At 42.7% G+C, this 17,037-nt stretch overlaps 1 protein-coding gene across 1 annotated transcript in view; it reads right to left on the bottom strand.

Annotated features, from left to right (window-relative positions):
- The window catches only part of dnah9l (dynein, axonemal, heavy polypeptide 9 like), a 49,451-nt gene that overhangs the window by 3,961 nt on the left and 28,453 nt on the right, over nucleotides 1-17,037 (bottom strand). The window contains exons 54-85 of the mRNA XM_050033425.1: nucleotides 16,587-16,696; nucleotides 16,275-16,437; nucleotides 16,058-16,181; nucleotides 13,936-14,078; nucleotides 13,651-13,812; nucleotides 13,144-13,203; nucleotides 12,716-12,889; nucleotides 12,479-12,625; nucleotides 12,203-12,316; nucleotides 11,831-11,974; nucleotides 11,132-11,320; nucleotides 9,792-9,893; nucleotides 9,153-9,287; nucleotides 8,874-9,047; nucleotides 8,597-8,729; nucleotides 6,916-7,018; nucleotides 6,617-6,739; nucleotides 6,326-6,530; nucleotides 6,011-6,175; nucleotides 5,732-5,872; nucleotides 4,192-4,362; nucleotides 3,988-4,110; nucleotides 3,694-3,887; nucleotides 3,458-3,606; nucleotides 3,202-3,329; nucleotides 2,816-2,953; nucleotides 2,180-2,269; nucleotides 1,907-2,098; nucleotides 1,673-1,792; nucleotides 1,212-1,271; nucleotides 704-886; nucleotides 360-542 (exon numbers count right to left, since the gene is read on the bottom strand). Coding sequence (XP_049889382.1) covers nucleotides 360-542; nucleotides 704-886; nucleotides 1,212-1,271; nucleotides 1,673-1,792; nucleotides 1,907-2,098; nucleotides 2,180-2,269; nucleotides 2,816-2,953; nucleotides 3,202-3,329; nucleotides 3,458-3,606; nucleotides 3,694-3,887; nucleotides 3,988-4,110; nucleotides 4,192-4,362; nucleotides 5,732-5,872; nucleotides 6,011-6,175; nucleotides 6,326-6,530; nucleotides 6,617-6,739; nucleotides 6,916-7,018; nucleotides 8,597-8,729; nucleotides 8,874-9,047; nucleotides 9,153-9,287; nucleotides 9,792-9,893; nucleotides 11,132-11,320; nucleotides 11,831-11,974; nucleotides 12,203-12,316; nucleotides 12,479-12,625; nucleotides 12,716-12,889; nucleotides 13,144-13,203; nucleotides 13,651-13,812; nucleotides 13,936-14,078; nucleotides 16,058-16,181; nucleotides 16,275-16,437; nucleotides 16,587-16,696 — 4,542 coding nt within the window. The remainder of the gene's footprint in view (nucleotides 1-359; nucleotides 543-703; nucleotides 887-1,211; nucleotides 1,272-1,672; nucleotides 1,793-1,906; nucleotides 2,099-2,179; nucleotides 2,270-2,815; nucleotides 2,954-3,201; nucleotides 3,330-3,457; nucleotides 3,607-3,693; nucleotides 3,888-3,987; nucleotides 4,111-4,191; nucleotides 4,363-5,731; nucleotides 5,873-6,010; nucleotides 6,176-6,325; nucleotides 6,531-6,616; nucleotides 6,740-6,915; nucleotides 7,019-8,596; nucleotides 8,730-8,873; nucleotides 9,048-9,152; nucleotides 9,288-9,791; nucleotides 9,894-11,131; nucleotides 11,321-11,830; nucleotides 11,975-12,202; nucleotides 12,317-12,478; nucleotides 12,626-12,715; nucleotides 12,890-13,143; nucleotides 13,204-13,650; nucleotides 13,813-13,935; nucleotides 14,079-16,057; nucleotides 16,182-16,274; nucleotides 16,438-16,586; nucleotides 16,697-17,037) is intronic.

Genomic DNA, 17,037 nt, shown 5'->3' with positions numbered 1-17,037 from the left:
GTTTCTCCAGCCCTGATGAAGACCAACAGTGGTCGAAACATGTTGGCTTTTTTAATGAGTTGGCCATTATATTAAAGGCTTTTTAATCTAATCTTTCCTTCCTCATTCTCATTTTTGTTTGGAGTGCCTGGATTCTTTTCCTGTTTGCACACCTCAAAGGTGCTGTGATCACTGAATCATTACCATGTCAAATTTGCCTACTTTTTACACTACAGTACACTGCCCCTGATCAGATGATGAAAATGTGCAGCTTGGATTTGTGTTGCAGACCAAGGTGTAATAATTTATTTGATAATGTCGAGATGTTGAGAGCTGCACTGTACACAAACACACAAACACACACAAAGATTAAAGCACACCTTGAGCCCCAGGTCGAGCTCCTTGAGTGAGCGCCGTATCTCAGAGATGAGCATGTTCATGCGCTCACACTCCTGGAAGCAGACCAGGATGTACGGGGACCGCTCAGCTGTCTTAGAGGTGATGTCGGACATGTTGTACTCCTCCGGTAGCTTTTCCAGCACCTCATCTAAAATTGTTTTCACCTGAGGAAGAGTGGTAGAAAAACTAGCATGAATAAATTTGTGTATCAGTATCTTTGTGTGTTTACTAGTCTTATAAAAGGCTCAGTCAGTTAATAAAAATAATGTTGTTTAATTCCTGTCACAGAAATCTAATCCCATAATAATTGAACAGGTGCAGCTACCTTCTCCTCCACGGTCTGTGAGGCCCCCTCCCCCATCACAGCATCAGGAGACTGCAGCTCCAGCAGAGTGTGGAAAAGGTTATCTGACGTCACTGTCAAGAACTCAATTTCTGCGTTGGGGTGCAACCCATAATGCACCGGGCTCTCGTGGGGCAGCATCTCATCTATGAAATCGTGGTAGCCCTGGAAATGTAGAGAGTCCTCACAAATTCAGTGTAACATGGGGTGAGTAACTGATGGTCATTGGGGGGGGTGAAGTATTCCTTTAAAGTGTTTTACAGTCAGATATATTTAGTGTATGAACTGCCTTGTGGGAATTGAACTTTTAATCTTTATGTATCCAGGGACAGCAGACTGAACTTTTTCAGTGATTGCTTATTGTACATCCACAGAGAGGCAGCAGGATGCAGCTGCACTTCTGTTGAGGCCGGTTAAATATTCAACATCAGGGAGCTCTGACAATAAAAGTCAAACTGTTTCAAGGAAATGCTTCCTCATCTCTAGTTACCTGGTAGTCCAGGTTGGAGGGGACGACAAACCCAGGAGCCAAAGCAAGCTTCCGGTCAAACTGGGAAAGAAAACAGGAAGAAGAATTTCAGCTTCAGATCTTTAACACAGTACAAAGTATTTATTGTCCCAACCCAGGAAAGCAGAATTTCTTTGTCCAACAGTGGCCTAAATCTGGCACGTCTGGTTGCCAGACACTCCTTAGCTTGCATGTGCAGTCTCTGGCCCACAACTAGCCAAATTGCTGCTAATTGGAGCTGATTCTCAGCTCGAAATTGTCCAAGTCTGCACTCCAAAACACAGCTAAATCTGGCAGTCATTCTCTGTCTGTGCCAAAGCCAGTTCACTTTGGTCCTCTTGTGCGAGAACACAGCTGAGTGTGCCAACACTCAACCTCAAATCAACAAGACTGGGGAGGATTACATCCACTTTGTCTTTCTCTTTATGAGCAGATATACAAACCTGGTTGGGCTGCATGTATTCTTCCAAGTATGTCCTGCAGAGCCGTCTGTCCCAGTCATCAGTGATGTGTCCTCCGTACATGATCTCTCCAAACAGATACCTCAGGTCCTCCCATGGCACCTTCATCATCAGAATTATTTTTGAAATGCACTGCTAACACAATCATCATCTTTATTATTATCATCATGCCGTGGCACACATCCTGCACACACATGCACCAACAACACACCCCACCTGTGCATTAGCCTCCAGGTAGTTGTAGAGGACATTAACTGATATCGTCAGGTCTCCAGTGTTGAACGGATACTTTCTGTTCCAACCCTGGGGTCCAAACTTCCTCCTCTCTGCCACACAGGCGTGGAAGTAACACAGAGAGAAGAGGATGGTCTTAAACTCCTGCTCACGGCTGCACTGGTCCAGGATGTCCTGGAAAGAGATCAATGAGTTAATAAATAAATACATAAACAAATAAGCTCTGCTAGCACAAATCAGACAACAGATGCTCACCTGGTCAAAGTTATCCAGAGCAGCATGCACATTGGCATGCATACCTGTTGGAGGTTCATTGGTGATCTTGATAGCGTTTTCCAGAATGCCCTGAGGACAATGATTCACATCTGTATTTAATGCCACTACTTTGACGGCGAGAGGAAGCGTACTCCCTGGACAGGCTGGCAGGCTATCACAGGGCTGACACATAGAGACAGACAACTATTCATGCTAACATTCACACCTACGGACAATTTAGAGTCACCAATCAACTTAACCTACATGTCTTTGGACTGTGGGAGGAAGCCGGAGTACCTGGAGAAAACCCTGACACAGAGAGAACATTCAGGCTCCACGAAGAAGGGCTCAAGCCAGCCGGTGGATTTGAACCCTGCTCTGCTAGGCTGTAGAGTTTTTCAAATGTGTTTTTTGGCACTTTGAGCACCACAAGCAACTCACACCAAAACAGTCTAGATTGATAAATAGCACTACAGGTAAGAGGAAGAATATGTTGTTTTGATTCTGGGATGAACTGTCTCTTTAATAGCGTGAGGAACTAGTGTACATCAAAGACACCTGGGAGCCTACATTCATTTCATGTATATATGCTTGATGCATTGAAATGACCTTACAGCACGCACACTGCATCTCTACCTGTGGGATAATGTGTTCCTGAGGTGTTGGTGCCGGCTCGGCGCTCATAAACACTCTGTAGTCTGGATGGCTGCCTTCACAGCAGCGCTCCAGGAGCTTCTCAAGTGAACCCAGCCAGCGAGCAACCAGGTGGATGTTCTACAGGGACGTGAAAGAAAACACGCCATCAATATCTTGTATCGCACAGAGACAGTGTGAACCTCGAGGCATGACAAATAGAGTATTTAGAGTTTCAGTGACTAACTATGATTAAAAAACTAATTACATTAACTACATTTAAATAATTACCAATTATGTTTTTGCAGAATTACTGTACGTCACATGTTTCTATCCTCAGATAACACATTCGTTCTATCTGTCCAAATATTCAGAACTTCCAGTCAGACCTGCAAAATAACCCAGTGTCCCTCCTTAGCAGCCTTCTCCATGGCAACCTCAGCCACAGCCTCCTGGCCCTGGCCCAAGGATACGTTGTGGAGCTTCCCAAGGTCGATAGTGAAACCCAGCTTCCTTCCTGGGAACACACACACCGGATTTGAAGTCTTTCTGGGTGCTGATGTAGATTAAAATCTCCCCTTAGGAAAGATCACAATGCTATTGGCGATAAACAGTGAAGAAAGTGGAAAACTTTGTTTACAGTACCCAGTGATTCCACATCTTTAAGTGGGTCCACTCCGGGGGAGAGGATGAAGAACACAGGTGAGGCTGGTCCACTTTCTCTGAAGGACTTTGCAAAGTCAGTCTTGCGGCCTTCAGTATACTTCACTCCGAGCTTCTCCTCCACAAAGTTCCTACAATGTGACAGTGGGGATAGAAAAGTATAATAAGATAATGAGGAAGGAAAAAACACAACATAAGAGGTAAGAAACTCTGCTCACCTGAGAGCATAGGTCATGCGGTCAGGTCGCAGGGCTCTCATCATGATGAGTTTCTGCAGGGAGCTTTTCCCCTTCCACTCCTGAGGAAACTTTTCTTTCTCTGGACACTCTGACTCCACCAATTTCTTCCAGCGCTTAGGAGAGCCTTCGATGTCCCGATCCAGACCACGAAACTCATCAGTAAAACTCATCACCTGGGCAAAGACAGGGGACAGCAGGGGGTGTTTGACAATATCAGTTACAGATGTGAGCCAGTGGAGAAGGGCCTGTGTGGATGTGTGTGTGTGCGGGCACCTTGATGGCGCTCCATGCTGAGTTGGAAAGAAAGTCGAGGGGGCTGATGTAGTTGTGGTCAATGTTAAATCGCAGTAGGAAGTCTAGCTCACGCACATCTATCTCCTTACTCATCAGGAGCAACTAAAAGAGAAAGAACACAGTCAGGGACGAAACACATGCACTCTCTGTCTCTCTAAAGCTGACACACACACACATACACACCTGGAAGGCTAGCTGTGCAGTAAAGGTGAGCTTGTCTCCCTCAAATAGTCCCCTGCTGATGTAGTTGAAGGTGGAGTAGGTTACACAGTCTATGAGCGTGTTTACTCTGCTCTTCACGTCCTCACAGGCCTCCGCCATCTCCACCGCCTTGTGGAAAACCACATTAAAGGCCTGAGAACAAGAGGGGAGAAAGTTTAGTGTAGCTGGTTATGACCTCTGCAGAAATTCATCACAGGTTTCACACAAGTTAGAAAACAAGAGTCAATATGAGTGTCTGCTTCTTTCCAATTTAGTTTGACAGTTCCTGGGCTGTCAGTCTCCTCCAGACATGTTTTAAATATGATAAATATTTCATTAAAGGAGCAATAAGCGAAATTCATCATTTCCAGATTGAAGGAATTAAAAAATTGCTATGTGAAGAACTAGAGGTGTAATTTCATCTGGAGTGTAGCATGACCTCACACACCCAGCCAGTGAGCAATGGCAGCGCGTATTTTCGAAGCGAAATGGCGGAGAGTGGAACGAAACGTCCACCTGAAGACGACCAGGATCCGACATTACCTCTTAAGAAACAACGGTTGTTGGCGAAGAAGTTGTTGGATAAGGAAAGGGACAGAACTCGGATTAACAATGGCCTTGCATTTCCAAGGTGGAGAGCACTGCAAGAGCTAAAGGGGCTACAATCTGACTCGGAGCTATCTCTTCTTCTCCTGGACAGGTACAACATAAAGTCAAATGTCTGTTTTATTTAGTGTTACAGTAACGTTAGGCACATGTCGCTATGTCGATTCAATTAAATTTAATGTTACAATCGTAGCATGGGTTAATGTCTGGAGCTTGAGTTATTAGTGGCTCAGTCCCAGCAATGGGTCAGGCGTTTCGGTTGTGTTAGGTGAGTCGCCCGGCAGCCCAGCTAACATTTGCAATTAGCATTGTAAAATGTAGCCCGGCGGGCAGCCTGGCGNTTTCCCAAGTATATTAGTGCGTGTGTGAATGAATAAACGAGAGGCATTAACGTAAATTTCTTTGTAGAAAGGCGCTTTATGAAATTAATTCCATTTACTTGTATTAGTTTACAGCGCAGCCTTGCCACATCCAATATGGCGGTGACACTGACGAATCGCAGCAGCGGGCAATCCCACTCGATGCGGCGTCTACGTATATATGTCTATGACTCACTCTACCATGTTTGCAGTCAAACTATGCTAACTCTGCTCTCTGTACTGACATGTCCGCTCTGCACTGGAGGCTTCAGGTTTCATTGCCGGTGTTGTGTCGAAGTCTGTTCCCCTGTCGATATGTGTTTCCCACATTAGACAGAATTCACTTTTGAATTAGTAACGTTCCTGATCCATGTTGCCCGGGGTATGTTTGAACCTTAACTTTCAGGGAAGTGCACAGTCATCACCCCCTTCAGTAGAGAAATGTAAAACACCCCTCTATTGACAAACTTTGCACAGATATAAGTCAGTATAGTCAAATGCAGACATTTTAGAGAACATAATCATAAGAAAAATAGATTTCTTTCCCTCCAGGTTACCTTGAGGCTAAACTGGTACATGGGGTTGATCTTGTTGAGATCATTCATGATAAAGTAGAGCAGGGAAGCTCTGACTGCAACAGGACGGTAGTGTTCTCTGGCTTCGTTGATCTTCACCTCGTTAACTTTAGCTTCCAGGACCTGAGAACGTAGGAATGGAGGGAGAAAAAAGAAGAAGAGATGGAACAAGTAAATGTCAGAGTATGAAAGATGCAAAACAAGTCAACTTATTATGTTCATTTCAGGGTATAAAAACTACACACACATTCATGCAGTTACCTTCATCTCAATCTCAGCAGCAGTGTGCTTGGTGGTCTCAAGCTTCTCCACCAGCACGTTGTCGCCCAGGAAGTTACTCTCTGCAGCAGACAGCCTGGTCAGCAGCTCGTCCTCCAGGAGCTTCAGCTCAATCTTGAACATGTTCTGCTGTTTGGTCAGCTCACTCTGCAGGAAGATTTACCCACACTGCTTGGATCATTTTGAAAATTGCTCACTTTGTATAGCAATATTTCCTCTTGTTTACAACAGTGTTGGATATTACATTACATTTTATCATGCAAGAAAAAGAGGATGCTAATAACTAATTGACTCCACCTTGAGGTGCTCGAGGTCCGGCCTTTCCTGATTCACCACCTGGGCCAGGAGCTGGTCCTCTAAACCATCCCTGGTCACGGTAAAATTGATGAGTGTAGTCTGGGCTTGAATCTCTGGCTTGTAGTGAGGATTGGCCAACTTGGTGTGGAGGATCAGTCTGAAGCCTGGGTGGAAGAAACACTCCTTGTCCCCAACCTTTATACAACTGTGAGAGAGTGGAACAGAGGGAGGGAGCTTGAAACCTGAGTGGAGAGGGCAGAACACTGAGGAACAGATGGATGTTTTTCCCACCTTCCCTTCTTGATGGTGTGCCGTCCCAGCAGAGGGTCAATAACAGGGTCAATGGTCTCCTCAAGGTTCTCTATGAGGACGGTATCCCCTGCTACGACAGCCTGTTCTATTACATCTACATACCTGGAACATTAATACATGAAAAAAGAATATTAAAACAAATACTGTCAGTCCTGGTCGAGACAATAATAGTGCTGCTGAAAACTACAGCATCAGATATAAAGCAGCATTTACGGTCCAGAGCGGGGCCGTACTGAAGGCCTTTATCTCCACTTGAGGATGAAAGTGGAAACACTCACCCTCTCTGCCCTAGACTCACAACCTTGAGGCTGCTGCCATGGCGACTCTTGATCCACTTGATGCCTTGCAGCTGAGGGTCAATGAGGAGAGGCCAGCGCTCACCTGCAGGAATACACACATGGAGATTTGACCATATTATTGAGTTGCACTGCACAGTTTGTACTGCACAGTGCCTGGTCAAAACATGCCTATTCAGAATGTGCCTATTATTTGGCCTCCTGTACTGCTGCTTGCAGCTTTCTCGAGAACTGCTCATACAAACAACACTCAACGCTGCACTTCCTGGGTCCAGCAAGCTTACTCGAACATTTTGTGGTCTCAATGAAGTAGGAACAAAAGCATTCATTACAAATGTTACATCACTGCTGCTTGAAATGTTTTAGTTTCTACACTGTAATATCTCCTGTCTCTCTCTCTTCATCTACAGTAAACTTAAGAGTGCAGGCTGTATAACATGGTACGCCTGTTGTGAGAGATCTTTGTCCTGTTAATGTGATGGTTTTATCTTGTGGACATGTTTCACGTTTATGTTTTCCTGAGGCAGACCAAAGACAATTTTCCTGCCTCAGCTGGGCAATAAAGTTCATTCTGTTCTATTGTTGAATGTGCTGTTGCGAGCGACAGAGAGTGAATTGCGCCCAGCATGCCCTCAGTGGTGCAGCAGTTAATAGGGGTCCTCTATCAGTTCACTAGACAGTGTGCACTTCTGGCGGTAGTTGTGCACTACGAATAAAAATGCCTCGTAGATCTGAAGAGCTGGCATTCGACACTGCACTTCCTTGGATACAGCAACAATACACCTGATAAGTGTGAAGCTCTGATGAGCAGTGGTCAAGAAAATTGAGAACAGACATACATACAGACTCATCTTACAGATCTTGTAGTGTGTTGAGGGTTTACAAAAGGAATGCCATAGAAATAAGTCTTTGGGCTTTATTGTGTTTATGTCCTCGGTGATTTGTAACACGTAATGACTGCAGTGCAGTGCTATATGTGTTTTTTATCATCAAATAAATTCAGACAGACGCCCCCTTTACACTGCCTGTTCAACGCGGAAAATGTGGTGCCATTATTCCACCTCACCTTTTTGTATAAAGGGTATGATCGTGAGATGAAGGGACAGAGTTGTCTCACCTTTAAGCCGACAGTGGATGTAGAAATAACGCCGAATTGATATCTGTGTAAAAGGGACAGTGAGAAGAGTGAGAATAGTGTAACTTTTTGACGACAGGTTATGTGTGTGACCCACCACGGGGGTATTTAAAAAGCAGTTAACAGCAGTTAGCAGCTAACTCAAAGAAGAAGGAAAGCAGCTGAAAATGCCTCCCTACCTTCCAAGCAGAGGGCAAATCAGCTGCCATATAACACGTACGATAAATGATTGCCATTGCCATGTTATGTTATTGGTATTGTTAGAAAGCGCTGTCACATATGTTATATGTCACATTAGACACTGACGCTGTTCTTAAATGTCACGCTCGTCACCTCTTTTGCCTCTGGAACGTCGGCATGGTATCTAAAATCGCACAGCGGGGTGGCATCATGCTGGTTTGGTTCTATATAAAAAAAGCATGGCATAATGGAGGGTCTTCACTGCAGCCCTACAACAGAATTTGTGTGCAAAAAGAGCTGGGGACTCCCTCCAATTCAGTTAGATGTCTATTTACTGCCATTACTCACAGTTTGTGAGGATGGTTGCATTCTGAGTTGACATTTTGTCTCCTGGTAAGCCTTCATTGTTCCACTGGGCCACCATGGCATCATCAGTCAGCATCAACACTGGATCTAAGCCTCCTGTCATGGGGACGGGCACCTGAGGGAGAGATACAAGAAAAGATGTTATCATGGAAATCTCAACATGACCTCCTGTTGTAAGGACAGGCAGCTGTGGGAATGACGGAGTGACAGATTGCCAAATCATGCATAGGAAATTATTTCTTCATTGTAAGATTGTGACCTTCTGGCTGCGCAGGAAGGGCATCCACAGGTTGTCTAGCAGCTCTCTCCTGTACTTCTTGGAGAAGGAGCCGGCATAGGAGATGAAGGCTGCGGTTAGAAGGACATCCCCACTCAGAGTTTCCTCCTGCTCATGGTACTGAGCCACTGAGTGGGCCCAGCGCACATTCTCACTCTGAAACATACATGGGTAATACACATAAAGCACCCTTTATTCCCTAAATATTTAGTATGGAACACTAAAATAAAATATCTCCATATTGATTGCTGCTGTGCCCACCTCCAGTCCTTTGACCAGCCGATTGGCTAATTCTATCGTCTTGTTGGTGCGGTTGACCTCTTCCTGAAAGCGCAGTTTCTCTGACGTGGCTTTCTCAAATGCTGTTGTCAGAGTTTCCAGGCTGCTGTCCAGCTCCTGAGAGAGATAATAAGATGACTTGTGGCTGTAGATGTTCCTGAATAAAATCTCTTTAATTTTCCTTTTAAATTAATTTAATACTACGTGCGAGCTGTAAGTGACCTGACAATTAATGTTATAAAACCACATATTAACCTCTGTTTAAAATGTGCTCAGGAAGGTCTGCTAGTTCAACAAGCTAATAAAACACATCCAGTAGCAATCACACTTTTAGAGAAACTGCTGCAGGAGAAGTGGTAGTGCTGTGGCAGTGGATTATCAGATGGCCTATAAAAGTCACCGCCGCCAGCAGTAAAATTATGTAGAGCCAGTGTGAAAAAACTGCTGTCCCTTAGGGACAGGCACATCAGTAAAATGTGGGGGATACCATTTTTGCAAGGAGTAAACTAACAATGAATTTTCTTGTTCAACAGTAAATGTGACAACATGTGTAATATAAATATATTTTAAAAAAGACAGAGACAACAAAAAAGAAGGGATCAATGATCTCAACAGACATACAGCGAGTTTCTTCCTGATGGCCTCTAGTTTCTCAGCAGCTTCAGCCAGATCAGCATTGGCCTGAGCCAGACACATCCTCTTCATCTCTACCTCACATAATACCTGTGGACGAAACAAACACACACATACATGCACACACATGGAGAGCAGTTTGACACATTATTCTGACAGGGAACACAATACAATTAGCTAAATTTATAAGTGTATGTATAGTTTCATTAGTAAAATACCATGTAATTCTTTCAGACATGCACACAAACTATAACCATAACTAGAATTACCACCCCACAGCTGTATGCCGCCACGCACCAGTCACATTCAAGCCTGTGAAATCATGGATGTTTCACACACCTCTTCCCCTCAGTAGCACAGAAGATCTATACAATCTGCACAGTTTCAAGATGGACACCCAAGATTAGTGTCACCAAGTCAGTGTATGACCGAGTGTCTCCCCTTCTGCTCCTGGCTAGTAATGACCAGAAAAGTGTTTCATGCAAAATATTATGATGTCACAGTGAAGTTGACCTTTGACCTTCTGTATATAAAATATCATCACTTAATCATTTTATCCTATTAGACATTTGTGTGAAGTTTAATCATAATTAGAGTAAGAACTTTTGAGATATGGCCAAAGACGTGTTTTGTCAGGTCATTCCGACCTTAACCGTTGACCTTCAATTACCAATTTGTAATCAGTTTATTCTTCAGTCTAAGTGGACGTTTGTGCCAAATTTGAAAAAAATTCCCACGAGGTGTTTTGGAGATATCGCGTTCATGAGAATGAGACATTGTCCTTGACTTTCGACCTTTCATCACCAAAATCTAATTAGTTCATTGCTGAGTCCAGGTGAACGTTTGTGCCAAATTTGAAGACGTTCCCTTCAGGTGCTCTTCAGATACTGCGTTCACAAAAATGAGATGGATGGAGGTCACATTGACCTTAACATTTGACCACCAAAATCCAATCAGTTTATTGTTGAGTCCAGTGGGACATTTGTGCCAAATTTAAAGAAATTCCCTCAAGGTGTTCTTCAGATATCACATTTGCGAGAATGGGATGGACAATCTGAAAACATAATGCTCTGTCTACGGGTTTCGCCAGCATAAAAACAGTCCGTCTATATGATTTCATTAAAATATCATGCACACACTGTGTATTTGCAATAAAACATAACAAAGCAAAATTATACTTACAAAAATCTACCCAGGGCAGCACAGTGGTTTGGGAAGCAGAAAAAAACCCCATCAAACAACAAGAACACAGTACCGTACATTGCAAAATGTCACACACTGTCTCAGCTCTGATGACACTAAATATGTGTGACAGCTGCTGTACACGCGTGTACCTCATGGAAGCGTATGATGTTGATCACCCAGGCACAGAGCCCCGCGGCAGCCGAGGATTTCTGTCGCACAAACTCCGGGTTGAACTCTGGGTCACTGAGGTGCTCGTCTCTGACACACTTCACCGTGGCCTCCGGGATGTGCTCTTTGTCAAAGTTCACCAGAGCCTGCAGGAAGTCATCCACCTGCATGTGCATTCATGTGCAGAGGTGTGTGTGTGGGTTAGATAAAACAATGTCACCTCACTCAATATATATATTTTTTTCAGGCTTTTAGATTCTAAATCATGAACAGGAATTTAGAAGTGAAATAACATAAAAACAAACAAAGCTTTACATCATATTGGCAACTGTTTTTGCTTATATGTAAATCACTTTAGCCAGCAAAGTGTCACACAAAGATTAAAAATCTCCTTTAACAGAGGCGAAGACAGCAGCAGCACACAGAACATAAAATATAGAGGTTATCGCACATTCACTGTAACACACACTTATAGTTTAAGAGGAAAAGAATAATCGAGGATCAACACAGCAGTCAACAGATACACATAAAGGACGAGGTATAAAACAGCAGTAAGTCATTTTAAGTGTGACGCAACATTATTTCGGGGAATTTATTTGTGATGGACTTTTTGGCTTTGTGTTAGCCAGCCATTAATCCAGGAAACACTACCAGGCGTCACTGTAAAATATCACCTTGCTCATGACCATCTTGGAAGCCTTCCAGCTGCGATCTTTGGGGATTTTGCCTTGGGGAGACAGTAGCACCAGAACAGCTGCTGAGACGTTGGTGACAATAGCTGGAGGGTTGGGGAACGTCCTCAGCTCTGTCAGGTTCAACTGAACGGGCACACACACACACAAACAACACACACAATTAAATTTTTTTATTTGGAGAGCTGGGATGGAGCCAACCTTGCAACGTGTTTTTTTTTCTTTGTACATTTGCACCTCTAGGGGTGTATTCATATAAAATAAATGGAATGAAATGAAATCAAGCCAATAACATAAACCAATTGTGGTGAGAGGATTCAGGTCTCTGTATTTATGTGTACACGAGTGATTTACCCTGTTTAGTGTATTGAGAGCTGCATTGGCTGCCTGCAGGGCAGGTTCAGCCTTGGCAAGGTCGTCCTCAGTCTCCTGCTGCTGTTTGGTCACCTTAGCTTGGATTGCTGCCACCTGAAGACCCAAAACAAAGACACAGAAACATGTCTGCTATGTACTCAGCTGATTTCTGTCTTTTAGCCTGTATATACTGTAAAGTGAAGAGGTGGCATGTAAATGTGCTGTCATGTTGTTGATTCAGGACGTCACATCTATTTTACTGTTGCAGGGTCTTACCCTTTGCTCCTCTGCATCTGCCACAGCTCTCTCTTGGTTGAGCCTGTCTGTCTGTTGTCCTATTTTAGCTATGAGAGCCTCTATATCTGTGTTCCTCTGCCACAGCTCCACCTCCTGCACCGCTAGCTTGGCTTTCAGATCTTCTACCTGAGCAAGACAGAAAGAAAAAAGACCAGGATGTCAAAAGATAAAAAAGGTAAAGACATATTGGGGGAATACAGATATATATCTTCTGACCTGTGAGGCAGTCGTCTGCAGTTTTTGCAGGCCATTCTCCAACCGCTCCATCTTCTGGGTCAGCTCTGTGCGTTTTTTCCCCAACAGGTTGCCATAGAGTTTCATGAACTCCAGGAAACTCTTTGGGGTGGTGTAGTTGAAGTGTTTCTCATTCTGCTGGTACTTGACACTCACCTTTACAATGTGGTTCAACAAGAAAGCGAGAGATAATGTCAGAGAAAATGTCAGAGCTGGTTATCAGAAGAGAGAAAGAAAAATACTCAGGTGCAGAACAAAAAAATACAGCACTACAGGGCACAAAGGAGGTCTGCACACTGTTAGACTCCAAATACAGAGTTTTTCTTTGTTTTTTTGCAAGGGTTAACAGCATACAGACCTCCTGTGTGCCTGTGGGTAGTTATCACCCATGATTCTTTGCAACAACTCACCTCATTGACACTGGTGTGGGCGAAGGAGATGAACTCACTGATAGAAGCTCGCACATTTGGCTTCATAGGATAAACAAGCACAGGGATTAAGGGCATTGGATGGAATAACCAGACTTTTCGTCGTAGATCTTAAGGGGCTCTATGTGAAATTCAGAGCGTATTAGTTGTCTGGACACGCTTCTCAACATCTGCACCTGCATTTTATTTGTCTTACCAATTTTCCAGTTCATGTATTAGGTAGGGAAAATTCTACTGATGTAATTTGGTAGTTAAGGTAAGTAGTTTTAGCTGTAATAACATTAGCACATATAGTAATAGTTTAATTGTGAGATACAATTATTGTCAAGTTTCATATTCATGGATATGACTGACACAATACCTATATTTCCACATCATGTTTCCACTATTAAAGACATGCGTTTCTATTCTCAAACTCCCTAAGAGCAGAAGACATAGTTAATATTTAAAAGAAAGTGAATCTGAATGATAGGGTGAATGTGCTGTCACCTCCAGTCCAGGTATCTTCTCTATGAAAGTCGAGCTGACAGACTGCAGGGCCAGCTGAGGCCAGGGGTGGAACCAGTCTATGGCTGTACAATTCACCAGCGCTGGAAACTTGCGTGCACGTGTCCGCAATGTGAACCCGACTGGAGAGAAACACAAGACGACCTGGAGGAAAAAGACGATGGCGGCAGACATATTTTATGATCAATGCTGTGGGAAAATGGGTTTAAAAAAAGCAGGTATCATGTTGCATGTTGATACCGTATCACACATGATAATGTTTCAGACCTTGAGCTGTCTTCGTATCCTCTCAATAAAGAAGCTCCAGCAGTTGTCTCTGCTGTCTATGAGCCCTAATCCTCTCAGCTCCATCCGGATCGATGTCACAATCATGTCCACTTCTTCATCACTGAACAGGTCTGGAATATCCCCTGAATAACACAAACAATACAAGCTCAAAATGTGTATTTGTCTGTTTATATCTATCCATCTATCGCTGCATTTAAATACAGAATACAGCAATGTTCAGTGTTGCTTTGTGCTGATAGCAACAGCTTATCTTTTTAGGTTATTGATGCCACTTGGGCTCAGATCTTTTTCTCACTAGCAGTTAGCGCACTGTATGTTAGCTGCAATACTCAAAACGTCACACAAAACACACTTTTGTTTTGTTTTTTTCGTACAAAACATAATCATTTAAAGTGTTTTAGTGCAGGATTTGAGCACTTCTACCAGCCAGTGTTTCCCAGGTTTAATTTATTCATCATTCATCCACTACCTCGTTAATGAAAAATATAATTTACAGATATATTTTGACGAGGTCTCTGGTTCCACCACTTACTCTCAGGGTTACCAAGCCTTGTTAAGCATTAAATTCAAGATCTTTTTAAGGACTTTCCAGGCCCAATTTCCTCATATTATATTACATACCAATGTCACAGTGTATCTTAGCTGGTCTTTGTCATCATGTGTAGTTGCCTTTTTTTGTGCTTTTATGGTTCACTTCTAGTATATATTATCATACTTTTTGGCTTGCTTTTATGGTTCACTTCTAGTATATATTATCATACTTTTTGGCTTTTCCTTGTAGTAATCTTACTTTGTATTTTATATTTTTATATTTCATATTGCTTGTTTTAGAGCTGTACATTTTTATTCTGTATTTTTGTTTTATATTGTTTGTCTGTAACTTATTGTTGCTGCCTGTCTTGACCAGGACACTCTTGAAAAAGAGATTTTTAATCTCTAGAGGCTTTGCGTATTAAACAAAATAAAAAAATATTCAAGGACCACTGGTGTAACACTGATTTTTTTTGAGCATGAGAACTGGTAGGTTCTAAAGAAGCTCAAAAACAGCAATAAAAAAATAAGTAACACTAAGAAAAAGAAAATCTTCAAAAAAGATTTTCAATTTGTATTATTACACAAAATAAATAAATTCATAGACTTTTGATGACCTAAGTCTTTTTAAAGGTCTAGCGTGTAGCTTTGGTGGGATATATCAGCAGAAATGGAATAGACAAAAATAAGTATGTTTTCTTTAGTATGTAATCACTTGAAAGTAACAATTGTGTTTTCGTTACCTTACATGGCATCGGAGAAACACTGATTTTCTTTTAACATGAAACAGCTTTATTATTATTATTATTTTTTACCAGTTTAAATCACAGAGACTGTTCGTTTGAAGAGTAAGAGGCCTCTGCCGTTAATTTGGCTCTTGGTAAAAACCTCCTGTACATCTGGATCAAGTTATCAAAGAATAAAGGTGAATGCACATTAGCAGGTGCTGGGCTCGTGACCCGTCTACAAAGCGCCAAACAGGGGAAACACTGATTTTTTTTTAAACGTGAAACTGTTTTCTTCAATGTTTTCACCAGTTTAAATCACCATGTTTGTTTGTTTTGGAGCAGAAGGGACCTCTGCAGATGATTCAGGTCCCGGTAAAAATTTCTTGTATGATAAACCCTACAGGAATCCTAAGTGAGAGAAGTTTCAGCTGGTTGCAATCTTCGATCCCCACTAGAAGATGCCACTAACTCCGCCTAAATCTTACACACTGAACATTAAGTCTGTTTTCAAAAACTTTCATAGCCTTGATTTTCTCTCTCAAATTCACAACCTTTCAAGGATTTTAAGGACCAGCAGGAACCCAATCTTGTCGTGTATCCAACCTGTGTACAGTGTGTTTTTCTGCTCTTGATTGAAAAAAAAAAACACTGCTGAGAAATTAAATTAGGGTGGTCAAATATATATATCTATTTCTATATATATGTACTGTTGTTGTATTTATGAACATCTTTGATATTCCCAAGAAGAAAGTATGCTCATTTTTTTTTAAAGTTAAACACACTAAAGCTGGAATTCTCTGCCCACTGAAAGAAAAGACACTCCAAGGTTAGTGTAGCCAAACCTGAAGCTAGCATATCGTTGATGAGCACCAGGAAGCGTTCATCTGGTATCTGTGCGTCTGTGTGAAGGAACACTGTCCCAATGTTCTTCACCCCCACCTTTATATACAGCGCTGCTATATCACTCTGGAGAAAAAAAGGGTCAGATGATTCGTAAACAGGGTGTGCTACGGGTGACATCTGTATCTATTGTGTGTATGGGTACAGATGCATGTTTGCCTTAAGGTCATTGATGCCGTAGCCTTTACGCAGAGTGATCTGGAAAACTTCCAGCAGGCTGAGGAAGGCAGCCAGCCGACACAGACTCTGCTTCCCGCTGCCTCCAACTCCCACCAGCAGGGCGTTACCATAGGGAGCCTCCAAGATGCGACTGATGCGACACCTGAGCACAAACATCAGAATTTAAAGTGTGTTTATGCACTGACGTTTACATATGTGCTAATCTGTGTAAGTCCTCCCTCCCTGCATGTGAGCAGACGGTATGTGTGTGACTGCGGTTTGCATGCATGTGTCTCAGCCTGTGTGTCTTACACATGCTGGATAGCTTCTTCAAACAGCACCAGGTCCATGACAGCGTGCAGCTCATTATAATGCTCCAAAGCATCAGCCAGCGTCTTCTGGAGTTTCTCCCAGTCTGAAGCCTGACAAGACGGGCAAACAAACAAACTGGCTCTCTTGAGTACAGGCGGCAGCGTCCAAGTAACTGGTAACTTCCGCAGACATAATTAAATGAAGTTCTTATCGAGACTTAAGTCGATTAACTTTCAGTTCAAACCCCATACCGAAAAGAGAGGTAATTAGTTTGCTAATGACAGTGCATTCATCCTCATTTGTTTTCTGACAGATTAGACATGACAGCAGAATTTGTGCCATAAGGTTTTCTGAATATGTGAGCTACAGATAATCCGCATGCTAAATTGTTTAGAGTCAAAAACAATTAAACTCACCTATTTTATTACCACAGTTAATAAAGAATAAATGG

This window comes from Epinephelus moara, chromosome 21, assembly GCF_006386435.1.
Source record: "Epinephelus moara isolate mb chromosome 21, YSFRI_EMoa_1.0, whole genome shotgun sequence".
Taxonomy (NCBI): domain Eukaryota; kingdom Metazoa; phylum Chordata; class Actinopteri; order Perciformes; family Serranidae; genus Epinephelus; species Epinephelus moara.
This window is presented reverse-complemented; position numbering and strand designations above follow the sequence as displayed.